Genomic DNA, 26,605 nt, shown 5'->3' with positions numbered 1-26,605 from the left:
GTTTTAAGTCTTCAAAAAGCGTTCAAATATTAAGTAACATTCATATTGAATATAATATCAATTTATTTTATGCGACATTTCTACAGACAATCCAATTTATAGACCTCTTAAGAAATTATTTTCGTTAGAGATTCTCTGTAATACAAAACAAGCTGATGCACTCATCAATGATTTGGGTTTTATTCAACCTAAGGCCGTTGTTTAGAAGTGGTCACTACTTGAACTTTTTCGGGTTAATAGCGACCTAGAAGACTAACAAAAAAGTACCATAATGTACTATATTGTGAAAAAAAAAACTAAGGAACCATAAATAATGGAACTGTTTTTTTAACTTTCTCAGAATAGTGTGTCAGCCAAGATAAGGGCAAGGGGCTGGCATTGCAATTATTTTAAGTTGTTTGTATGATGCATTTATTTCTTTTGGTGGGTTTATAATAGCAATACTCCACTAATACTATTATAATATTGTTATTGTGGTAAAATATGCTCCAAGACAGTTGTGGAAAATGACTATGTCCACCAATAAGAAAGAAGCAAGCTTTAGTATATATACCTATGATTTGTATCATGGTGGTTGTAGCATAGACATACTGATGTTTCACTATAAATTGAACTGTCCATAGACACATAAACACTATAAAGCCCGCTCCACATTCTCGCGAGAACGACAAAATCCCCGATTCGTATAGTCTCCACATTCTCGTTTCTCGTGCTTTTCTCGCGAGAATGTGGAGCGGGCTTAAGGTAGAGTTCATCTAAATGCCATATTCGGAGAGTTTGAATCTAAGCACGACGGGAGCGCTGGTGCAGGGCAGGATGCCGTGCTCCGTGACGACGGCGGTGATGAGGCTGGGCGGCGTCAGGTCGTACGTCAGGTTCAGCAACGACAGGTTCGGATGCGACCGCCAATCCTTTAGTGGGGAGTTCTCGTCCGATTTGTCTATTAGGTCGTCTGGGTCACCTGTATGATGTTATTGGCTTATAGTTACCGTTATATTATTATTTGTAAGTAAACATGATAAATGGAGATTGAATAAATACAATAAGAGATATTTTTTATCGGTATTTCAACTGAGTGATAAGATGTAGAAGTATTTGAAGTAAAGCTGCTATTCTTTCTGGGATTGACTAGATGTTTATTTGTGGCACTTATCTAATAGCAATCGATATCTGCCCACTCGTTGAACTTGTCCCTCACGACTAAGCGTCACGGGGATATATCGGGGAGTCAGAGTATAAGGAGCATTATTACCAGCAGTGTGGTATATATTACATTATTATTCCTCACCAATCTCATTGTAAACGAACGCGTCAGTCTGCACGAGCTCGCTGATCTTGTGCGTCTCGCAGGAGACTAAGCTACACAGGGATCCAGAACGGAATCAGCTATAGTCTAAGTAGCAGATAATTTCTCACCGATCTCATTGTAAACGAACGTGTCGGTCTGCACACGTTCACTCAACTTGTGCGTCTTGCAAACGGCAAAGCGTCAAGATCTATTTGGGAATCACTAGTGTGGTAAATATGGCATTATTATTTCTAACCGATCACATTGTAAACGAACGCGTCAGTCTGCACACGCTCGCTGAACTTGTCCTTCACGCAGGCGACAAAGAGTTACAGCGACCTATTTGGGAATCATCGGTGTGATACATGTTTTAGTCTTACCAATCTCATTGTAAACGAACGCGTCGGTCTGCACGCGCTCGCTGAACTTGTGCGTCTCGCAGGCGACGAGCACGGGCACGTTCCGCGCGCGCGCCACCAGCGCCACGCCCGCGCCGCCCGCCGCGCCCAGCACCGCGCCGTTCGCGAGCAGCGAGCACGCGCCCAGCAGCACCTTCTGCACCTGCACGACCAACACAATGCTTTCAGTTCACAATATTCTGTCTGTGGATACGTTCCACTTAACGCTTGCAAGGATTTGAGGACTTGCTGTATTTTCCGTCAAGACGTGGAACCACAGAGAATTGTATCATCTTTAAAAAACCATACGAAATTATATTTACACTAATACATGGCGTAGGTCATCTTTTATATTATTTGTATTTTTTTGACATAAAAACATTTCTGTTAAATGGTTGTAACTGAAAATTTACACATGATTATTTCATATCTACAGATATGAAAGATGCCGTCTGGCATAAATAATTATGCTAGTTATTTTAACTTTGAAATATGAATGAATGTAGACAAAAAAATGTAACGTGAAATTTCCTACACAACAGTATATGTAAAACAATATTTTATAATGTGACATAATTATGGGGTGTAGCATAAATTATGGATATGGGGCAAGTACTAACATACTACTCATATAATTTCATAGTTTTTAATTCACAAATGTGATTAAGTACTTAACTTTCTTATAAAATTTTGTAAAATTCAATTACGTTTAATTTCTTTCCTACTTACCATAACGCGTAATCGTCGCGTTTAGTTTCGTGTATTAAAACTGACCGGAAGGAGCGTGTGAAATAACACTAGCGTGTACAAAACCAACTCACATCCCCCATGACGTAGGAGAGCGCGGCGATGTCGACGTAGCTGGCGGGCAGGCCGCGCGCGCGCAGGCGGCGCAGCATGTCGCGCGCGCCGCCCGGCGCCCGCGCGCCCGCCAGCGTCGCGCGGAACCGCACGCCCGCCGCCCACGCCTCGCACAGGATGCGCTCGATCAGCGACGAGCTGCAACAACACGCACACGCACTCCTTACTTATGTCTGCCCTGCACACTGGATCCTGCACAGACACACCGGACTGTGTGTGGCAATAGAGCTGTGCAGTTTTTGAACCTGTGCAGGCGATCAGCGTAAGATCACAAATTAAGCCCGCTACACATTCTCGCGAGAACGTGAAAAAATCACGAGAAACATGTGGAGCCGATTCAAATCAGGTCCACATTCACATTTCTCGTGTTGTGGAGAATGTGGAGCGGGCTTTCACGAGCCTAAACGTCAATACGACGCCTCGCGATAGACAATAAATTTTCACTTTTGTCGATGATTAAAGTAATATATTTCTGGTTTCCGGCAAAATTAATATATTTCTTTTTAATTTGTTCTTGTCTTTAATTTATTTTATATATATTTTGTTAACCTTCAAAAGGTACCCGGTGCCGTGGGAGTGAAACAGGGTTATGTGAAGTTTTTACAGCACTAATACCCCCGCGATAGCCGTCCTCGGCGTTGCTAAGAGGACTCCGGGATTTCCAACGGAACGCTACCGGAATCCTCTGAACGTGTTGCCCCTTCGGGTTCCGCTCAGGTGAGTTCAGGGCTCGCCACACCGTCTGGTGTTCACGACGCTATGCGACCACACCGCCGTCCTTCCCGGGGTCGCTGGCCGGCCGGTCCGAGCTCCCACTCTTGCCGCCCGCAACCCCGGAGCCCTCGTTTAGTCACCTCTTACGACAGGCTAGGGGATACCATAGCCCTAATCTGGTCCCGGAATTACAGGGACTACTGTAACATTTTGATACCTACATGCATGATGAACACACGCAGACGTATATACAGTACACACGTCAATAAATGTACAGGTAATGATAATTGTTTATTTATAAAATATTCCATTTCAACTGAGATATTCTATGTATGTTATTATTATCATGTCCATTAAACTGAATAAAGCAGTGTAAAACTAATTAACGTAAATGCTATTATGATAATAATGAGTAAATAAGTAAATAATAAGATTTCTCCATGATGGTATAAAAATAAACATATGTTACAAACACGACCTAATATTATCTTATTAGTGTTCTAAAATAGCTCTAATGAAATAGAGTATAGATACTCCAAACTAATGAATAAGCTGACTAAAGTAAATTGCCTGAACAAAGAACGTACCATCCATATGTGAGAATGTTATCTCCAGTGCAGATCTTCTGGCGGACATAGATGCTGATGGCCTCGCCCGCCTTGTCTATCTGATCGTGGATGTACCTATCAATCTCCTCTTGCAGTTTCTTCTTTGCCTGTAAAAATTTTTTTTCAGAGGTAGTGAAATCCTATGAGACTCCTGAAGCATGACAGCCTTATTAATTTTAATTATGCTTTATAACAGCAGCATTAAATGTATGTCAATTCAAGGTGGTAGAACCCTTCGTGGTTCGACTCCGGAGGCACCACCGCCACACCTATTTCTATCTTATAACAGCAGTGTTAGGCGCTGCTGTGTTCTGGTTTGAAGGGTGTGGTAAGGGAGACAGACTTTTCTGAGGCGTTCCAGCTTAATCCTCAGGGGTAGCGGCGCATCTGTGGCTGACCTCAGGTAGGAATATCTAACCTTATCTGGGGTTGATTACAAATGTCCATGGGCGGCAGTAGCCACTTACCATCAGGTGGACTGCATGCTCATCTGCTACTCCTATATTATAAAAAAAAGGTGAAATAGCTACACCAATATAAAAAAAAAAATGTAATTTTAGGGTGGTACAGTTCATTTTATCAGAATGTTAGGTCTGCCTGTCTGTTTCTTTAGACTATCTTAGAAACAAACAGTTTTGATTGGAAATAGTATTTTTAATAATTAAAATTGTCTTACAATACAAAAAGACTACATATTAATTTATTACAGCTTATATTGTTAAATTATTTTTGAAATAAAAAATATAACTTCTAAAAATAAAAACCGGTTATATAATATAAGAGTAGCAGATGAGCATGCAGTCCACCTGATGGTAAGTGGCTACGCCGCCCATGGACATCTGTAATCAACCCCAGATAGGAATAGATTCTTATCTGAGTTCGGCCATAGATGCGCCGCGACCTCTGAGGACTAAGCTGGAACGTCTTGGAAAAGTATGTCTCCCTTACGACACCCTTCAAACCAGAACACAGCAGCGCTTAACGCTCCTGTTATAAGACAGAAATAGATGAGGCGGTGGTGCCGCCGGAGTCGAACCACAAAGGGTTCTATCTTCAAATCTTTTTTGGTGACCCAAAATTTTACTTATTCACAAGATACTTACATCAAACTCATCCACATTATTGGGTAGCTGGGTTAGTTGCCGCCTGAAGTGTTTGACCGCGTTGGTCTCCGAGGCGGTGGGCTGGCGCATGGAGCAGAGGAAGTCCACGCTGGCGGTCAGCTGCGCCTCCAGCCCGCGGGCGAACTCCGTGCGCGCGGGCAGGCTGTAGTCGCGGACCATCTGGGTATGGATACTGACGATGTGAGACTTTTCTACGATATAATTGCTTAATTGATTGATAATGGGGTAAATCTATTTTGTTGACAAAAATAAGATGATTATTTATTAGCAGAATTTTTCTCAATTAAAATGTTGGGGCACTATCTTTATATGTATATGGTTTCGGAAGGTGTACTAACTTAGACCTCAGGGGGAAAAATGCATCTAGGATCGACTTCAGAATGATTTCTGTCTGAATAAAATATTATATGTAAATAGTATAGAATATATATAAATCTAGATTACTTCAGGTCATTTACTACTTTTGTTTCCAAAAATAAATAAGAATTTATTGTTATATTTATGTTAGTATATAACCTTTTTAAGCGCATCAAGTAACGCAATGCATCTTGCATTGGATCCAGATACGACGTGCGACGCCAACTGTACGCCCAATTTGACTACAGCAGGATGTAAACTGAAAAAAATATAGTTTCTTTAACACACCACATTGACCACAGTGTAACATTTATAAAAAAAAAATGGAAGAATTATTGAAATAACAGCTTTTTTAAAGACACTCACATAATTAACTGAATTCTAAACCAAAAAGGAAATGTTTGAAAATTACATTTGCTTATTTAGACTAAAGTTAAGTAGACATATGATAAACAGATTTTAGTATTACAGATTTAATAAAAAGTGATATTGGCTTCCTTTCTCTCCTATAATATTGTGCATGAGGGAGGAATGCTGTTGAAAATAAGTAAATATTATAATCTTCATTTAAGTAGAAAATAGTAGTAACCTACGATGATGAAAAAGTATTATCATAGGTTATTAACTCTTTGGTAATGTTTCTGATTTATTCTTCTTGTCAAATATTTAAAGAAATAAAGATGTGTCTGAGCTAAGAAAATAAGATTTTATTATTTAAAGTATTTCACGATCCTATATTTTAACAAACGCATTGGCAGAGATACACTTGATCTAGTAAAATTAAGGCACTTACTTTGAATTAATGGGAATATTTTTCAAAAACTCCTTATCTTTCTCGACATTTAAATGCTGGAACCAGCCCACTTTTTGGACACTTTGGACTTTTGGTTTTGCAATCTTGTCAACTGTTTTTGGCTTAGGAGATTTTTCCTACAAAAAAATCATAGAACATTAAATACAATTTGTATCCCTTAGATAAAAATTGACATTATTTTAGTATGAAACTTTTGAAAAACGGGTCTGTAGGATACATAAATTACATATTTTTTGGCTCACTGTTAGGGAATATGGCTATTCACCTATTCACGATTGGAGGGCTTTTTCGTTTTGTAGCACTTTACATTTGGAAGTTTTTGACATTAACCTGAAGTGTATTGGTTGTTCAAGTTTACATCAAATCTAATCTAATGAACACACATAACTAACCTCCTTCACCTCTTTGCTTTTAGCGGGTTCTTCTTTCGCCTGAGGTTGGGTTGCCACCTTCACTTGAGCTGCTTGTTTCGCCGCCCGCTGCGCTTCTTGCTTCGCCCGTCTCTCCGCTCGGAGTTCTGCCTTGCTTTTACCACCACCTTCTGCCTGAAAACATCAAAAATATATTATAACTGATTGTAAGTCTCCTAATAATTTCAGCAATCTTTTATAGTACATTCATAGTGTGTTTTAACAGAAGATTCGTAGATCTTAAATAACTTTGAAAAATTTATAATGTTCTTTCTTTCATGATTAGAAATGTGTAATATCAGTTATAGTCTTATATATAAAATTCTCGTGTCACAATGTTAGTTACCATACTCCTCCGAAATGGCTTTACCGATTTTCACCAAATTTTATATGCATATTCAGTAGGTCAGAGAATCGGCTACTATCTATTTTTCATAGGTTTAAGGTTGATCACCTTTAACATTTTTTTAAATTTATATGGCAACACAATGTTTACAAGGTCAGCTAGTAATATCTAAAACATACATGACTTTGAAAAGTTACTGGTAATTTAAATATAGGGCCAAGCCCATACTTCCAATATTATAATCCTAAATTCATACACTAAGCGTTAATAGTCATAAATACTGAAAATTCTACATGCTTCCTTTAATGTATCAGTATCAGTAGCAAGGTTTATCAATAGTCCTTACCTTATCATCAGTGCTAGGAACTTTTACTTCAAGTGCAACCTTTCCTTCTTGCTTCGGTAGTGTATCTGCTGATTTTGCCTTGCTTTGAGGTGGAATATTCTCCTTAGATTTTATATCAATGGCTGGTTCAATTTTCTCAGGTTTTTCTGCTTTATTTTCTGTTTTATTGATGGTGGCTTCAATTACTGGTGGCACTTTCTCTTTGTCTGAAGATTGTGTAGCTACTTTAGGTACATCATCCTTTACTTCAGCACTGTCACCTTTAGCGTCATTTTTCTTTTTGGCTTTTTGTTTGGCCAATTTTTTTGCTTCTCTGGCTGCTTTAACATCATCTCTGGACGTTGCAGATGCTTCTGTAGAGGTATTTTCGGCTTTCTTGCTCAATTCTTGCTCTTTTTGAGATTCCTGCATGTCCTTTGATTTACCCATGTCTTGACTTATTAGTTCTGGTTTTTGGATTTCAGTCACAACTGTAGGTAATTTCAGTGCTATATTATTGATGTCCAAATTGTCAGGTTTTGTGCGATCATTAATCTCAACACATTCGGGTTTGAGTTTTTGATTTTGAATCAAAATATTATTTTCAGTTCTTGATTTATGATTTTCATTCAACAGATTTTCAAAATTAGTTGGGACCTTTTCAATCAAAATTGGGTGTTCGGGATAAGTTTTCTGATTTTGTATCAGTACAGTATTCTCAGACTTTATTTCCTTTTTTTCAGTCAAAACGGGTTTCTCAGATTTCGCTTGCAGTTTTTCTGTTAAAACTGGAACCTCAGGTTTTATGTTTTGACTATCAGTCAAAATTAAATTCTTTGATTTGGATTTCTTCTTTTTACTTGGTAGAGGATTTGAGCATTCAAAAGTGGGTTCAATGGATTTTTTTTCAATTTTTTGCTTTTTAATTACAGAACTAGAATTCTGTTTTTTTATGTGAACATGATTATCAATTTTGGTTTCATGATTTTTGCAATCATGAACCGAGCCATTGGATTTCTGTTTAATGGTTAAAACCTGGTCATCGATTGAAGCTTTACGATTTTTGGTTATAGGATCCTTAGATTTTGGCTCTTGGTTGTTATTCAAGATTGTCTTCTTGAAAATAGAATTTTGAGTTTTGTTAAAAACCTGGCCCTCACATATAAGTCTTTGATTATCATTTGACACCTGATTCTTCGCGATAGGCTGAACTATAGCTTTTTGAGTAATGCTTTTACTCGGCCCAGTGTCCAATACAACAGAAGTAGATATACTCTTGTAATCCGTATCTATAATAGGATCTAGGATCCCAGCTTTTGCAGCCTGCAGTTTCTTCCGCCTAAGTCTTCTCCTTTGAGATGCTGATGGTTTCAATTCCTCAGTTAAGTCTATTTCTTCCTGAAATTGAAATAAAACACAAAATGCAACATCATCATCAAATTTATAATCTTCTCTCACCCAAATAATTCTTCGCACACAATTGGGCCTATGATCTCATTTTAATTTTTATATGAATACTATGAAACACGAATTTCTACATAATGATAAGATGTTAAAAAGTTAGCAATGATTTTAACTAATGAATTACTAGATAAGATTGAAAGTATTACACTTACAAAACTTTAATTAGACTGATATTAGGAAGGCAGAAGCAAGTTATAGCTGTAATATCAAAAATTGTGAAAGTTATCACATTCATAGAACATGCAATATAGAAGATTGCCCAGGATTATTTTCACATAGTATATATTATATCCTCAATAATGAAGGTTTTGTTATAACATTGGAGTAAGAAATGCAGTCCACCTGATGTTAAACGGCTACTGTTGTTTGAGGATGGCAACAGATGCTTTGCTACCCCTGAGGTAGTCCTCAGGGGTAGCGAAGGGTAGCAGTTAGAAAGCCTCGGATAAGTATGTCTCCCTTACCAAACCCTTTAAACCAGAATACAACAGCTCATAACACAGCTGCCATTATTCAGAAATAGGTGTAGCAGTGGAGCCACTGAACGAGAACCAAAGAAGATTTTACCACCTTCGAATGCAGAGTTCTAAAACTTGCACCAAATAAAGATCTAAAAATCAGTCTTGTAGCTTTCTTTTACATGAAAGTAATATAAATATAGCCTTAACTAACATACAAATGCCAATTGATTCAGATTTCAAAACAAAATGTCTAAGTTGCATGATTATTATTTTCATGTGTCACTTCATTATTGAGGATGTATGTGGCAACTGTTGCTAACAACTGTTGTATTATAACCTATAATAATTGCATCAGAAACTTTGTGATGTCGATGATATATATTAATATCATAAAATCTAAAATACCTTAGACAAACCCATTGCTGCTTGTCCTCGGTAAGCTAAAAATTAAAATAGATTATAGAAAATGCTTGTCACATCAATAAAAACTGTATTTTCGTATTATTCCACAATGCCAAGGTAAAAAATAACTTACCCTAAATTGTCTGCAAAACAATGAAATACTTTCTACTCGATGTAAGAATATATTTAGTTTGAGGAGCCTGCGAATCTCAAGTTATTATTATGTATAAGCAAATTGAAAACAATGAATGAAAAATATTCTAACCACAAAAAAGTAAAAAGGTTGTTTTACAAATCAATGTCAAATTGTCAACGTCAACTGTCAAAAATCAGCTCAAATTAAGTGCCTCAAAGAAAATTAGTTTTCAATCCAGCATTCGAACAATCCAACAGCACGTTCCATTGCAATCATCACAGAACACCTATACTCCTATCATACAATCAGCACTTCTAGTTAATGGATTAACCATTTTATGATATTTAAAAGAGTAATTATATTTATTATGATCAAGCAATCGATAGATTGCATAAAAAAAGACCTATGAAATATTGAATGCAAACTTATTAAATTTTGTTCATCTGTGCTTTTTAATCTAAAAATATTGTATTTAGGAATTTACGATAGTGTTAAACTCTTATTAAAATCTAACATTGGGCTAAACTACTTTTAACGACAAAATACAAACGCATGGTACCGGCAATTTACATCGAGGGATTTTCGTTTAAAACAAAGGCTATATTATCACTTTATTTATTTAATATTAAAATGGTACAATATTTATATGAATGCGAATTAATTAAACATAATAGGTAATCATCTATTTCAATGTAACTCATCAAGTTTATATTTCTAGGTCCAGTAAATTATGTTCTCTGTAATTTACTAGATTAAAATAATGGAGATGTAAATACATTTTCAAATTTGTACCACAAATTTTATAAAAAAATATTTACACTAAAGCATAGCTCAGCTTAGACCTCGCGGGCTAATATAATATATGATTTTTTATAAGATTGATGGACGAGCTGGCAGTCTAATGTTGGCAGGTGGTCACTGCCGCCCATGAATTCCTGTAACCAACTGACCGAAGCTGATCACAGATACGTAGCTTCTTCTAAAGACTTAAGATGGTCAACTCGTATAATTTAGCCGGCGTCCACACCTTTTGCAAAGGTTGTTTACAAAAAACCCATTGTACAGTATACACAGTATTTTTGTTACAGGTTCCATCGTATTTAATGTGTTACTACATGGTTACTACATAAAACATATAACATATAAGTTAGCAATATATTAAATATTAATACCTCGTATCAGAATAAATGCATAATACTTAACACTAATAAAATATATCTATTAGCTATCTTATACTTTTAAAATATTTTAATGGTAATATTGCTTATCATTTAAAACATTTTTATTTATATTATTATAACTAGTCTGGATTACGAGTATATTTTATAGCTGTTTAAATATGCGCATATACTACACTTAAAAATGCAATTAATGTATTTAAAAATAAGTTTGACAAGAATATGTTATTGCTTATTCATTTATAAAGGTCATAATTAAATATTCTTAGACATATTTTATTGATATATACGTGCACCATAATTTGGAGACGTAGCAAATACATAATAATTAGCTTCATTTTTATCTATATTGCAATGCTTTACATAATATTCTGCACGTAATTTTTCAATGTAATCTGTAAGTTTATCTTTAGGACATAAAGCTACAATACAGCCGCCCCAGCCAGCACCGGTAAGCCGGGAATGTACATTTAGTTCTCTAGACATATCAACTAAGATATCTAAATTTTTATGTGAACATTCGAACAGGTTTTTGAGACTTTCGTGACTAGCCGACATTAGTGATCCTAAGATTTCGAGAGTGTTATCGTTGCCCTCTTTGACCTCAGTATGTCCATTGGTGCCATTAGATACAGATAAATTTGTGTTTAACTGCAAGCAAATTTTTCGAAAATTCTCCACCCTTAACGCTTCTTCATATACGTGAAGACCTCGTTGTTTTAATTTAAATTCCGTCAAGTATTTCGTATTTGGCGTTGAATAACGATCATTTAATTCTTCTCCTGTGATCATTAGTATTTTACACACTTCATCTTTTGTGTATAGGTCTTTCGGCAGATATTTATTAACAAGGGTAACCATTTCTTCTAGACTTTTATTCCCAAGTTTTTGTACTTGACTCAACGTTATGATTGTTTCTTCAGTAGTTATTCCGATGGAGATTGCTAGTATTTTAGCGGCTAGTCTACATTCCATAACACGTCTGTTATAGTCATTAGTAGCAGCCTTGTTCGCTTCCGCTAAACTATGTGCGACAACAAAAGAAGCATCTTCCGGGAGTGCTACAGGAGTAGCATTAAGTGGTTGCCAAGTTATATACTGTGCACTATATTTTTCAGCGAGGAAAGCTATAGCTTGGTCCATTCCTCCGCCCTGGGTGCCAATGTATCTTTCGCTCCTAGCGCATAACGAAGCAATCTCCGTTTTATTTAATTTAGCATCTTGCGCGTGAAGGAAAGCAAGACACGCCGCACTCACGAGCGCTGATGAACTAGATAATCCAGAGGCTGGAGGTATATTACCATCTACGTACAATCGGATTCCATTGTACTGTTGCTTATTCAAATGTTCAAGTGCTCCCTTAATTCCACAAAGAACATAATTATACCAGAACGGCTTCCCATTAGAATCTGCTTTGATGTCGATTGTTTCGAAAGATTTTATGTCTATGTCGACCTTATCGTACTTACTGTTTGCATTGCGAAGATAAAGTTTATGTTCTGTTATTACACCCACCGCCACTAATATATCTTGCTCTATAGCCATTGGCAACACTGGGTATCCGCAGTAATCAATATGCTCACCAATTATATTAACGCGTCCTGGAACTCTGGCGAAAAATGATGGTTTGCACTGAAATTCTAGGGAAAACCTTTCTCCCAACTTGTTAATTCTTTCGTTATTCGGAATACTTAAAATTAATACTTCATCGTTCCTCGTATTTTCGCTCATGTTTGTTGTTACTGCGTGAACAATATTTGTAAACAATGGAACTACTTCACTCTCCAGTTGCGAGTTTACGACTGAAACTTTTATCAGCTTTGAGTTTGTATGAACCCACTCACTTTTTACAGAGTAAGCGATTGTTTCACAAACGAGCGTTGTTATCTATAAATGTTGTTCAATGTAACATTGATGTAAACACGACTAGAAAAACTCCACGGCCCTCATCAGCACTTCACGAGAATTTATTTAGTTTTGAAGCACAATATAAACTTTTTGGACAATGTATTTTGTGACTTTATAATACAGCGACTAAATTGAAACCAAACCTTTTTTTACGTTAATTAAATTAGACATAACCTAAAACTACATTTACGGACCAATATAGCTTTGAAATGACGTAGCTTCTGTTCTGCGCCTGATGAAGTGGTGATACAAATGTGTGCCGATGTACAGTTATGCATAGATAACAGGTTTTAAAAATCACCTACTCAAGCCCATATAAATAAGTATAATAATATACGAATGATATTAGCAACGATTTAGGTATTTTAACTAAACGTAAGTGGTTATCAAGATCAAGAACTGAGTTGTCCACCATCTTGCTCATAAAATTTTATGACCCCTCCTTTAACAAAAGATTATTCAATTAACGAACCTGCATGTTTTTTTAGACGTACCTACAAAGAAATGACTGGTAAAATGATTGGAGAACATGAGTATGTTATATTATAGCTGTGACCCAATTTATATACCTACTAGTTAATCAAATGATGACTATCAATCACTTATATGATAGTCAATTACCTTCTACAAAAGTATTAAGTGGATATACACGATTATAAGAACCACTCTGAAGTGGCAATTGGGTACTTGACAGTTATAACAATAAAATATGAAATATGTTGGATATGATAGCTTATAAGTAAACATAAATTATGCAGTATTTCGTTTATTTTTTAATATGTTCTAAGTATTTTAATTTTTAAAAAGAAATTTTCGATTTTTTATCTGTGGATTTTAAATCCCAAAACGGCGACAGTGCTGCCTCAAATGTCATGTGACGTCACTACATCGAAACCTGTCGATCACATCGAAACCTGAAGTATGTGTAACGTCGAAGTTTATTTCTATATTTTCAATGTGTTGACGTCACGCTACGAAATGACACTTGACCGCCTGTTTTGGCGTAACGTTCCGTTTACCGTAATAAAAATATGTTTTTTATTAATAAATAGCCCTTTTTCGAAAAAATGATCAATGAAAGGCATATATAATACGTATATGAATTCATTAAAACAGTTTCCCAAAAAGTGTCAAGTAGCCAATTGTTGACTTATATTCTAACACTCCGAATTAAATAGAAATAACAACTTATCTGTAGAAATATTTTCTTACAAATTTTATATGATATAGACGAAAGCAAATATTCTTTGTGAAAATAAAGGAATTTCAGTAGATCACAGAATAGTTTCTCTACAACTGTCCTCAAAAAGTGGGTAGTTTAATTAACTCTTTTTCTTTAATTAAGCAATTGTATTCTGATCATCCGAAAAGGATTCTAGCGATATTCAATCTTGTAAAGTGTGAACATTTTATGTAGGTATATATCAACTAACTATAATATCAACTATTACTATAGTTGTAGTCTGGTGATGTCACACTGTTTATCGCAAATAGAAACATTATTTACGCCTGTGGAGGCGTGTAATTGCCTGAACAAAAGCTATGTAATATATATTATGTTGTATGATGTTTGTACTGCTATTTCAAATTTATTGAAGAACAAGGTTTCGAGTAATGTTTTGAGATAAGAAGTAGAGTAAGGTCTTTCACTGCACAATATATATATATATATATATATATATTATAGATAAATACATAAATGTAAATATATTATCTTCGATTTGCAACGTTATTAATGCTGAATGCATACATTAAATCTCTGGTTTAATCAAACCATTATCCGAGCAACCTGGCTATAAGTGGTCAGTGCCATTCTAGGGCACTAATAGGGCACTAAATAACGATAACGTATAAATCCACTGAATCCTTTCTAAATATATAGTATATGAAGTTCATTACAAAACAACATGGAAAGCTCTCTTGAAAGAAATTTACCTTTCCAGCACCTGCCCAATATGATAAGGTACTTTACGCCAGCATCTTTAATCAGAAACACATACTTAATAATGTTACAGCGGCGATGCAAAATCTAAACATTACATAACAATAACGCATATCAGGTATTATTATATTTTGAAGGTGGTAGAACTAAAACCCTTTGTGGCATAACCGGCACACGTGTTTTTGCCTCATAACAGCAGTGTAAACCGCTGCTGCGTTCTGGTTTGAAGGGTGTGATAAAGGAGATATACCTTTTCGAGGCGTTCCAGTTTAGACCTCAGGGGTAGTGGCGCACCTGTGGCCGACCCCAAGTAGGAATATCTAAGCGTATCTGGAGTTGATTACAAATATCCATGGGCGGCAGTAGCTACTTACCATCAGGTGAATGGTAAGTAGGTAAGTAGCTCCCATATTATAAAAAAATATATCATTAAATAATATAAGTGATAATCTTGTATAAATAATGAATATAATCCTTGTTATTAAGATATTTTTAAATCATCCCATTATCATACAATAATATTTATGGTATTTTTAAGGATAAACTAGCAACTTTTTTTGTTGACAAAATCCATTCCGTCAAAAATGACATATTAAATTATCTGTGCTAACGTTACGTACGTGTTGACAAAAAGGCAAACAATTTTATTTTTCATTTTATAAGCGATTATTTCAGAAATTTAATAACTTATCGCTTTTTAATTGATTAACTATGCGCTAAATCAAATGTTGAGTACAATGGCGACTCTCTTAGATTTTAAGAAGATTTGCCGCGCTTGTTTATCTGACTCTGGGCCGCTGAAGGAATTGTTTACAGTTTGCTCAGCTGAGGTGTTTAAATACTGCACATCTGTTGACGTGAGTACTAAGTTTTATTTAATAATTTTCGTACGCTGTATTCGTTCCTTAGAATTGTAACTGCCTGGCCAAGGAGAAATATAATGTTAATGTTTGGCGCCATTGCGTTATGAAAACAAAACATTATTGTTGATCAAAACAATGGTCAAGGCTGGTTGGGCAGGGCGCCAATGATTGTGGTCTTGACATTGCTCTTGCAGTGGCTCTGCTGCGGCCACGGTCATTTTATGAGGCCAAATATTGGGACAAAGGGACAGGCTTTGTGAGGAGGTGTTGTCAATTTTTTTGTTTTCATAATCCCATATAAGATTTGTTGGTTGTTATAGGTAAGGAGTCAGTGTATAAGACCCAAATATGAAAGTGTCTTGCCTTGTTATACTTAAAACAATATGGCTATCATGATAGCACATTTGTTAAACGTAGCCCTTAGAGTATAATGAAAATGAATAGATATTAATCTTTCTTCCAGGTGTTAGAAGCTGATCCGTTACCCCAGTTGATATGCCAGACTTGTGTGGACTTGCTGAACAAACTGTATTACTTCAAACAAGTGGTTGTTAGATCCAACATCATATTGAAACAGCAATGTAACTTGCAGGTAATTATAATTCAGTTATATTATGAAACATAATAATAACTTTCAGTAGAAAGTTATTATTATAAGTTATTAGGTAGCTTTTTTTGGAATATTTAAGTAGAGTAAAATATACCGCTACTGGTATCCACAGCCATCGTAATTAGTCTTAGATAGAATTGAAGAGCTACCTAAGGTCCATGATAGATGAGTTACTATGCCTTAGAACTAAAATGGAGTAATTCATATGAGATTTCTACCATATCATACTATACTACCTACCATATAAAAGGCTTATAATAATATTTTTATCGTATGCCTTTAAACTTTTCTATGTCCAACTTTCCAGAGAAATGAAAGGAAAGAAAAATATTATTAAATTACTTTACTGGAAATAGGCATAGTTTACATCCTCCAATTTTTATATAGATAGATAGTGTAGTTCTTATTTATTTTTTGTAGGTGAAACCAGAAGGTCATCAAATAGCATTATCAGAAGGTAATGAATTATTGGAAGTGAACATAACAGAAGTGAATGATGAAATGGCGATGCAGGAACAACACATACCCATTGAAAATATTGAACCACCTAAAGTGAAGTAAGTGTTTTATGATCAGTTTTGGGTGATTAAGACCAATAGAAAAGTAATAAGTAAAAAAATATTTGAGAAAATATATTCATATTGGCTGACTGACTATCTAGATGTGATGACCATCTTAGCCGTGAGGAGTGGCGACGCATCTGATCAGCCTAGGCTGAATCTGTTCTATATGAATGTTGGGTACAGATGTACATGGGCAGCGGTGTCCATTTAACATCCTCATACTTCAATCGTATTATTATCAGTTTACATAGTTGTTGTATGAATGGAAATATAGGAGGAAATGCACATATTCATGTTCCCTCATATCTGCATTTCCTCCTATATGTGATCAAGGAATAAACAAATGTGTCACTATATTTATAGCTATAACTCGAATATAGAATTCAAATAAAATAATAGATAATTCAAAACTGTTTCTTTTACTTATGCTTTACAAGATTGTAAGCATTGAAGTGTATTTCATGTATATATATATTTTTAATTTACTTATAGAACTCTATTATAATATTTAATTTATATTTAGGTGCTTTGAAATTACAGGAGAAGACGACGTGGTCCAGCGAGAATGGTGGAGCCAACAGCAAAGAAACGGGAAAGGATGAAATGTATGAAGTGTGGGAAGAATTTTCAGAAATATGAAAACTTTGAAGCGCATATGAGAAGTCATTTTGGTAAAAAGGTATATTTTGATTACTTTGCAAATAGTAATGTCTCACTAAGGGGCATGGGTCTTTCTGAAGCGCTCACTATAACATAACATCCTAGGGTAGATTGATGGTCGTAAGGTGGTATAATCCATGCCAAACTGCTAGACCGCTCTGAAGTTGTTGCGAGCAGGTGTAGTCATACAGTTTACTATGGCGACGCGATTCATTTCTATATTCAGAGCGGACTAGCAGTTTTACGCAGAGTGTACAGTTTAGTGGGCAATTTAAATATTCTTCAAAACACTTGTTTTTACTCAATGGATGTTATATAAACAGGAGTATGTACACTTTTATTCGTGGTTAACGTTACGGTTAACGTGTTTTTTTACTACTACCCTTTCTTATTGAATATTAAATCATTATGACATCATGATGTAGCACCCAACATTAGAGGGGCGGCCGACTAATGTTACATAGTACTGACAGTTCTATTGTAGCTTCCAACCGATACGCACGCGCTCCACGTTCTCGGTGGTTTAAATATAAGCTAATCATTAAGTGTGAGCTAATAGTGTTTCTTTCTGGCGTAACAATTTATCTCCTCGGTCTCATACCTACAAGCCACCTGTATTTTCTTAATAGATAAACAATCTGAAGAGGCTCGTGCTGTATCGCAAACAATAAATTCGCTCTACTAAATATCGCTAAAGAAATCTTAATAAAAAATAATGAAACAACTGAATAAAACCTATTCCAGCCGGACATAAAGTGTCAACACTGTGACAAGACGTTCCTCACCCTCCGCAACCTGAACAGCCACGTGCGAATACACACGAACGTGCGCAAGTACCAGTGCCTCACGTGCGGCAAGAAGTTCGCCTACCTCAACGTACTGAAGAACCACGAGCTTATACACGCTGGCATCAAGAAACATGCTTGTCACCTCTGTAATGCTAAGTTTGTTCAGGCGTATAATTTAAAGGTTTGTTTCTATATCCTTATCTAGCACCGTAGACCCTTCATTCATCCGATAAAGATTCGCAAGTACCGTGTGGCAAAAACTATGCAGATACTCGCTGTATCACGAGCTTATTCACGTTTCCTGATATCCACGTTACAAAGATTTATAATGTCGACTTCGTTCATGCTTACAAATTAACCGTTTGTATTTATATCATTATTTAGCTCTGCAGACCTTTTTACCATGAATTATAAAAAATAATCCTCTCTCATTACTTTTCTAATGTAATCCTTACTAATGAAATGCAATCTTTCCAAAATCGATGTTATTTATGCCAAAAGAAAATTAACTAATTTTGTGTAGTTGAAGACATTTTTGTACATATTTAATTATAATAAGAATTATTATTATTATATATTTCAGACTATAGATTTGTCCATATTAGTACATTTAATGTTCGTTCCGTCCCCAGATGCACATAGACACGCATAATAAGGAGAAGAACTACGGCTGTTCGCAGTGCGGCAAGAAGTTCGCGCAGCCCGGCAACCTCAAGACTCACCTCATCCGACACACCGGCATCAAGAACTTCGCGTGTACACTGTGCGACATGAGATTTTATATTAAGGTTGTTTACACACGTATTCACAACTGTATAATTTAATTTAACAGATTACATTGATCCATGTGTGTTAATAAGAACTTAAATCTAGTATTAGTAAGTATTATAATCATTAACATTTGTAAATTATTTAAAAAAAATCAATATAATATTAGTCGGAAGCGAAAGTGTCGTCACAGGACTTAAGATATCCCCAGATTAATTTTATTAATTATATTAGAGTAGCAGATCATCTGCTGATAAATGGCTACTGCCACCCAATGGCGGACTAAGATCGTCGGAGGCCTGGGCGGAAGTTGAGTGGAGGCCCCCAGTGTAAAAAGTTTATTTGGTTCTACATAATTACAAATGGCCCAAAAATACGGTGACCGGTATTATTTGGTTCTGACAACCTTTTTTTCAGCAACTGTGTTTGGGGGCCCCCAGAATCAGAGGCCCGGGGCGGACCGTCCCTTCCACCCCCTCCCTTCCACCCCCTCCCTTCAAACCAGAATACATCAACGTTTAACACTGCTGTTATTAGGCAGAAACAGGTATGGTGGAGCTGTTGTTGGAGCCGAATCACAACAAAAAAAGTTATCTATTTATTTTTATAAATGTCCGGATGTACAGAATTGTTTCTTTTGGGAATTCATTTAATTATATTAAGGATTTTTCCCCCGCAGGCAGACTTAGTGAAACACATGCGATCTCATTCGGCGGTTAAACCATTCTCGTGTCAATTGTGCGAAAAGACTTTCAAAAGTAGAAGTTTTCAAGCAATACATATGCGGACACATACAGGTATGTACCGGTAATGCGATCTTGCTTTAATTAGTCTTCTTTTTGTGTTTGTGGTATTCATGTAAAGATTAATAAAAGATGGCGCTACACATATCAATAGATTATTAAATAATATGATAATAATTTAATTTTGTAAATAATATACTTTTGGCAGAGGTAGATCTTGTGCTAGGATAGGTGATTATGCTTGGGGAACGACTATGCTTCGAGTCTTGGTTCGGAGCTCGTATTTTTCGATACTTCGATAGCATGATTGAAAAATATTTCAGAACTAGTAGCGCCATCTCTGGACGAGTTTACAAACGTCGTGACATACTAAAGTTTGCTACGTCATGGCCGTACTTCGTCGATATACATTTCTTAAAATAAACAGATATTTTGCACTCAATTTTAGTGCTACAAACCATATTTTTATGATTATCTGCTAAGTAAAAGTGAAATATTTATAGTTAAGTAGTGAGTAGTTATATAAGTAAATTGTCAGTGGCGGACTAAGGTCATCGGAGGCTCGGGCGGAAAGTTAAATGGAGGCCCCCAGTGTTAAAAGTTCGCCTGTGATTAGGTGACCTAGTTTTTTCGCTGACGGAAACACATTTCATATAGATTGTTTGGTTCTGACGACCTTTTTTTAAGCAACTGTGTTTTGGAGGCCCCAACAACATTCAGAAATTATATTAATCCCCCAAGATCGGATGCCCGGGCCAGACCGCCCCTTCCGTCCCCCCCCTTTCCCCCTTAAGCCGCTAGAGTAAACAGAATAATGTATATTGTATTCTAGGCGAACGTCCGTACGCTTGCGACCTGTGCCCCAAGCGGTTCATGGCGCGCAAGGACCTGCGCAACCACCGCATGATCCACACCGGCGAGAAGCCGCACAAGTGCCAGCTGTGCAGCCAGGCCTTCATTCAGAAGTGCGCCCTTAACCGCCATATGAAGGGCCACGGTAAGGACGAGTTACTGCGGCCACCCGACACCCTCAACGTACACTACGCACCCTGGCACCAGGACGCGTGATGTTTGCTCTACGATGTTACCAACCCAACGTCCAATTTTTAGTAGATACGTCTATATTATATATATTAGGTATGTACGAGAGTTGAGTTCTTGAATGTCTGAACACTGAACAATGTTTAGAAGACACAATGCTATGCAACTAACGTCCTTTATTAATAGTCCTACGGCCCTGGAATTAGGACGCGTGACGTTTGCTCTATGATGTTACCAACCCAACATTCAGTTTCAACGCTGCCTCCACACGCCTCCACACATCGGTTTCAGAGCGCATGTAACCGATCGAAAATATTATCGGGTCAATTCTCCTACAAATTTGACAATTAAGCACTTTAAATTGCCCTACCCTCCTTTTAGATTTGCCAGTGTCGGGTAATAACACACATGCACAAATAATTTAATTTGTCTCAATAATATATTGAAATATCATAACATAATTAATTGTATCATAGCTATTATAGCTATGTTTATCACTAGGATCCTCAGGGATTCACATGCGCAAAGAACAAATCACCTTAAATGTATGTCTTCGACTTCACACCAGCAACAGCAATATAAGATCAATATTTTTGATAATTGAATATGATAAATTGAATATTAAATAAATGTAATTTCTGAATGTTTTATTTAATACCTACTAAATGCAAATTCATAATATTCTAATCCACAATCACTCAGTAAATGAGAATATTTGAATGTAATGTTTTCAGCTAATAAAATTTGTTTGAAACAAATAAAATATTACAGAAAAATCGTGTGGTTGTAAAAAATGTCAATTTAAATGTATAAGAAATCAAATTGGTTAAATACACAATGTTATATTAATTTGTATTATAGTTACTGTGCTAATGTATTGTACATATAAATTTATGACAGTGTGAATAATGAAATTATTATAAAAAAGAGAGAATTATAAATTAAGATAGTATATTATATATGTTAATGTCACAGACAAAGTAACCACATAGAGTCCAAATGCAAATTATAATTTTAAAATAAATAAAGCGAAAGTCATTCTACTTGCACATTGATTTCAACACAAAACGCAGAATTCAATCAAAATCTGTAAACTCAGCCTCATTTGCGTAATTTGTAGATTTAGTAAACAATGTATACTTACTTTTCCGTTATTGTACGTATAATGATTAATTATTACAAATAAAGTGACTCTATTTGAATACTTTGTCCATGGTAAATATACTTTTACAAATTTACCAGCTGATAGAATCACGGATCATGCCATTTTCTATGAAAATAAAATACTTTAATTTTACTTCAGTCTTTTATTTAGCATACTAAGTCTTGTATAAAAGGAATAATATACTTTACACTTTCACAAAACATCTTTTTTATTCCATTTTGACATTATAATTATATTAATTGTTCATTGCATTATTGCCCATATAGGTTATGGGTGTTTTATTAATTTGAGTTCATAATGTAATATTAATGAAATTGCTCACTGTCCTCTGTTGTGCATAAAATTTATAATAAATATCATAATTACTTATTATACTTTAAGTGGTAACAGGAACAGGAATATTTCTATCATGTACTTTCATATGTCTATTTAGAGTTCCACACTGGGTGAAGGCCTGTTTGCAGAGGGAACACTTGTATGGTTTTTCCCCAGTGTGAACGCGATGATGATCCTTCAACCTCTTCTTAGCCGCGAAGGTCTTAGGGCAATAGATACACGAAAACGGTCGCTCACCTGAGTGAATTCGCTTATGTTCCACTAAAGTACTCTTCTCTCCGTACGATTTGAAACAAATGCCGCATTTGTGTATTTTCTTCTGTTCGTGTTTTAGCAAATGTTTCGCCAAATTGGACTTGTCGGTGAAGGGGTAGTTGCAGATATTGCATATGAAGCGTCGACCCATGTGTCGCTTCGAAATGTGCGCATTCAGCATAATCTTAGTAAAGAATTTCTTCTCGCATTGTTCACACGTAAATGGTCTTTCTCGATTCTCCTTGTGAGTTTCTAGATGAGTCTAAAAATATTTTTTTTGTAATTACAATTTTATAGTTTATCATATTATTTTTTAAACACTTTTTTATATTTCAAAAATAGTAATGAGTGATTTTTAAACTATTCTATAATCGTGTGAATTTATAATTATTTGTGTAATTAATAATAAATAAACGATTAAAATCAACAATTAACTCACAACACACCTTCAAGGTATAAGCAGTGGAACAACTTTTTCCACATACATGACAGACAAAAACCTGCCTCTCCTCATGTGTCTTTAGATGCATTGTCAATGTTTCCTTACTTTTGGAGATCTTCCCACAAATCTTACATTTGAGATGTTTCAGGTTCACTTTCGTATGATTACACATGTAATGACGCCTCAAGCCACTTGGTGTCATAAATGTTTTGGTGCAAGCAGAACATCGGATAGATGGCTGAAATTGTAATAAGTAATGGTGGTATTACCATTAAGTTAATAGTTTTAAAGATGGTAGAACCCTTTGTGGTTCAACTCCGGCGGCACCACCGCCACACCTATTTCTACCTAATAACAGCAGTGTTAGGCGCTGCTGTGTTCCGGTTTGAAGGGTGTGGTAAGGGAGACAGACTATTCCGAGGCGTTCCAGCTTAGTCCTCAGGGGTAGCGGCGCATCTGTGGCCGACCTCAGGTAGGAATATCTAATCCTATCTGGGGTTGATTACAGATGTCCATGGGCGGCAGTAGCCACATCAGGTGGACTGCATGCTCGTCTGCTATTCTTATATTATAAAAAAAAAAAAAAAGTTATTTGTTAATTTTCACATAGAATAGTTTTTGATATCCCATAATTTAATTGAAATAGAGTGTCATTAATTATAAGTACAGGTTAATTTGCCTTATCAATTAAAATAAAAATTTTATTACCTTGTTAACACAGGGTTTATTACCTCACACTATCATAGAGGTAAGCATATGGCCATAAAAATAGCAATTACTTTCAAATTAGTGGAATATAGTTGTTCTGTGTTTCGATTAACTTACTACATGTCTATGTGCTAGCTGACTTACATATAAGGTAACGATCACAATCTCCAGGAGTGGCAACTCATCTGTAATTGGCTTTAGGTAGAACCCATTCCATATTATGGTTTTGGTTCAGATTCCATTGGGCAGTAGTGAACACTTATCATTAGAAGGACTGCAAGTACTTTCTTGTATAGATGAAGTTGAAGTTGTTTAATTACATACCTCTTTGCTGTCATGTGTTAGCTTGTGGACTTCATAACTATTTGTTGAATGAAATCTTTTGTCACATAAATCACAACTAAAATATATTTTAGTTTTCTTAGCCTTGGTTTTGGTTTGAGTTATTCCATTTTCTTTCAGTTCCCTCTTAAGCCTAAAAAGCCTTCTCTATAAAATTTTATAACCAAATTGTAGTGAGTAGTGATATATCTTGTACATATTAGGTATAGAAAATAAATACAAACCTGCATATAATATTACCTTTTCTGTATCTTCTTTTTTTGATTGACAACTGGTTGGGTTGGCTGGATCGTTTTGCATTGCAAGTCTGGAATCTGTTGATCTGGCAAAGAAAATTAAATATGCTATGTAGTTACTATACAGTGGCATTATTGTCACATCTATGTGTATCTAATAACAGCAGTTTTTTTACTAGTGGCTCCCATTTGAAGGTATTAAGACTAACTTTGTTAGCAGTGTTCAAACTTAATCATTCTTAGTGGTAATAAATAAAGCATTTGTTTGTCAAGTTGACTTCTACTCTATTATTTTATTGAAGGTAGTGTGCACTTAACATCCATGTAAATGGCACACATTTTTCTAATTAATAATATGCAGCATTACAAAGGATTATTAAATATAAATTATATTTATTTTAAATAATTACCTTCTTTAGAATCAATGAATATGGGGCAAGGCAATTCATTCACTGGATCATTTATAAGGGTTTCTTCAGCATCTGGTAGATTACTATCAGAATTGTCATTAGTGTGGTCAAAATTATCAACTAGACTTGCTTCTAAATCTGTATTACTAATGTTGTTTGTCTCATCGTTTGTTTTTATTTCAGGTGTAGAATAGAAGCTTAGTAGTTTGTTTTGTGACTGTATGCATGTTTGTTTGAAATCAAAGAATTTCAATAAGAGGTTGTAGCATACATTACAAAGTGCTCTGGGCAGCTTTTCGTCCTGTGTGATCTGCGAAATTTAGACAATTATAAAGTATTCAAAATATTTTGAATTAGTATGAAACTTTCCAAAGCTGGGAATAGTATTTAATTATTTTCCAAAACCACATTGAAATTTGAATATAATTATTCCAATATTTTATACCTCATAATGAGATGTACAGGGAATCTTAGAAAAGGCAGATACATTGCAATACATCATTTTTGCACCAGTCTGGTAGGTTTGCAAGGTAGTAGAACAACCTTCTCAGTTCTCAGGACTAGTGACGTATCTGTAATTGGATTCTAGTAGAACCGTTATTCTATACAGAGTTAGTTAGTTATGAGGGTGGTAGAACCCTTTGTGGTTCGACTCCGGCGGCACCACCGCCACACCTATTTCTACCTAATAACAGCAGTGTTAGGCGCTGCTGTGTTCCGGTTTGAAGGGTGTGGTAAGGGAGACAGACTTTACCGGGGCGTTCCAGCTTAGTCCTCAGGGGTAGCGGCGCATCTATGGCCGACCTCAGGTAGGAATATCTAATCCTATCTGGGGTTGATTACAGATGTCCATGGGCGGCAGTAGCCACTTACCATCAGGTGGACTGTATGCTCGTCTGCTACTCCTAAATTATAAAAAAAAAAAAAGTTACAGACACAAGGGTTACAATTACTATATCAAGTGGAATAAAACTGCAACTTCGGTCTTATACTATGCTACTATGGTACTTGTAGGTTACAAAAGGCCATGGGCAGCAAAGATTATTAAGCTGACCAGAAGTCTATATGTTTTTTAAAAAAATGACAAAAATGTAACTTACCTTAATTGATGTGCAGTACCAGTAGATTTCGGGAAATACATTCTCATTTAAAAAATATGTAAATGACTCTTTTGCTGCCATACAAGCACGACATAACTTATCGTTTGACATATTTTCCGTTTAAACTTTATTATTATTTATAAGTTCAGGCTGGGATACTTTACTGTTTCGCAAAATAAGCTTGCTTAATCTTCGAAAAGGTGCCTTACGATTATATATGTAATGTACTTATTTTACTACCTTATTCCAATAGGAAAACGTTTTTTAATTTAATAGTAATAAATGAATTATCGTTTATTTTGTAGAATCATAACAAAAACAATTCTAAAACTTGTAATTCTACCCGTTTGGTATTGTTGTGGTTGTTTCATTTGACTTTGACAATTTATTTATTGACATACATGACAAAAGTAGACTTATAGTCTGTGGAGGCTACGAGCCTTCTTATAGATATAATTGTCTATGTTTGTAGCCTTATATTAGTGTAGCCATCTCTTCGATCACTAATAAGAGCCATCTCCATCAAATCTTTCCCTTATTTAAGGTTTTTTTGTTTGAGGTCAAAACGAAAGTATTTGGTAATATTTTTTCGTAATGTCATGAAGTGGTTCTTCGTGGAATAAATATCAGAGAAACTGAAGTTTTCTCAATATGGGTGCGCCATTTAGCAACCTGTTTTTGGAGATTATCATAATTCCATATAACACATGTACATCAGTATTTATTACTATAGTTTAATTTAATTACTGATTATTTTTATATTTCATTTGTACCTTATAAGTAAATAAACATGTAAATTCGTGATCCTAATTAGACGGTTAGCTGCGGATTTTTGACTT

At 35.6% G+C, this 26,605-nt stretch overlaps 4 protein-coding genes across 5 annotated transcripts; 1 reads left to right on the top strand and 3 right to left on the bottom strand.

Moving 5' to 3' along the window:
- Positions 1–156: 156 nt before the first annotated feature.
- eIF2Bdelta (eukaryotic translation initiation factor 2B subunit delta) lies at positions 157–9,985 on the bottom strand. 2 transcript variants are annotated; one of them, XM_073090845.1, is made up of 11 exons: positions 9,706–9,985; positions 9,576–9,610; positions 7,267–8,643; positions 6,566–6,709; positions 6,144–6,280; positions 5,510–5,609; positions 4,973–5,152; positions 3,849–3,976; positions 2,508–2,685; positions 1,669–1,849; positions 157–961 (listed from the first exon to the last, which is right to left on the bottom strand). In XM_073090845.1, exons 2-11 carry the CDS (start codon positions 9,588–9,590, stop codon positions 756–758), a joined length of 2,646 nt encoding a protein of 881 aa, XP_072946946.1. In that variant the 5' UTR covers positions 9,591–9,610; positions 9,706–9,985; the 3' UTR covers positions 157–755. The 2 variants fall into 2 exon arrangements, with proteins under 2 accessions (XP_072946946.1, XP_072946939.1); XM_073090838.1 differs by having other exon boundaries at positions 6,557–6,709; positions 9,706–9,976.
- A 322-nt stretch (positions 9,986–10,307) lies between these two features.
- Galk (N-acetylgalactosamine kinase) lies at positions 10,308–13,119 on the bottom strand. The gene has a single exon (XM_073090826.1). The coding sequence runs from the start codon at positions 12,615–12,617 to the stop codon at positions 11,163–11,165; it is 1,455 nt and encodes a 484-aa protein (XP_072946927.1). The 5' UTR covers positions 12,618–13,119; the 3' UTR covers positions 10,308–11,162.
- A 2,199-nt stretch (positions 13,120–15,318) lies between these two features.
- On the top strand, positions 15,319–21,410 carry LOC140755530 (uncharacterized). Its single transcript, XM_073090819.1, has 8 exons — positions 15,319–15,593; positions 16,063–16,191; positions 16,630–16,766; positions 17,313–17,451; positions 18,177–18,401; positions 18,853–19,008; positions 19,668–19,785; positions 20,564–21,410. The coding sequence occupies exons 1-8, from the start codon at positions 15,462–15,464 to the stop codon at positions 20,797–20,799; spliced, it is 1,272 nt and encodes a 423-aa protein (XP_072946920.1). The 5' UTR covers positions 15,319–15,461; the 3' UTR covers positions 20,800–21,410.
- A 649-nt stretch (positions 21,411–22,059) lies between these two features.
- On the bottom strand, positions 22,060–26,149 carry LOC140755521 (uncharacterized). Its single transcript, XM_073090809.1, has 6 exons — positions 25,767–26,149; positions 24,667–24,976; positions 24,261–24,342; positions 24,003–24,153; positions 22,975–23,208; positions 22,060–22,790 (listed from the first exon to the last, which is right to left on the bottom strand). The coding sequence occupies exons 1-6, from the start codon at positions 25,875–25,877 to the stop codon at positions 22,314–22,316; spliced, it is 1,365 nt and encodes a 454-aa protein (XP_072946910.1). The 5' UTR covers positions 25,878–26,149; the 3' UTR covers positions 22,060–22,313.
- Positions 26,150–26,605: the final 456 nt, after the last annotated feature.

Source organism: Epargyreus clarus, unplaced genomic scaffold (genome assembly GCF_041222505.1).
Source record: "Epargyreus clarus isolate Ecla_fem2 unplaced genomic scaffold, WU_Ecla_fem_2.2 ptg000003l, whole genome shotgun sequence".
In the NCBI taxonomy this organism is placed as follows: Eukaryota; Metazoa; Arthropoda; class Insecta; order Lepidoptera; family Hesperiidae; genus Epargyreus; species Epargyreus clarus.
This window is presented reverse-complemented; position numbering and strand designations above follow the sequence as displayed.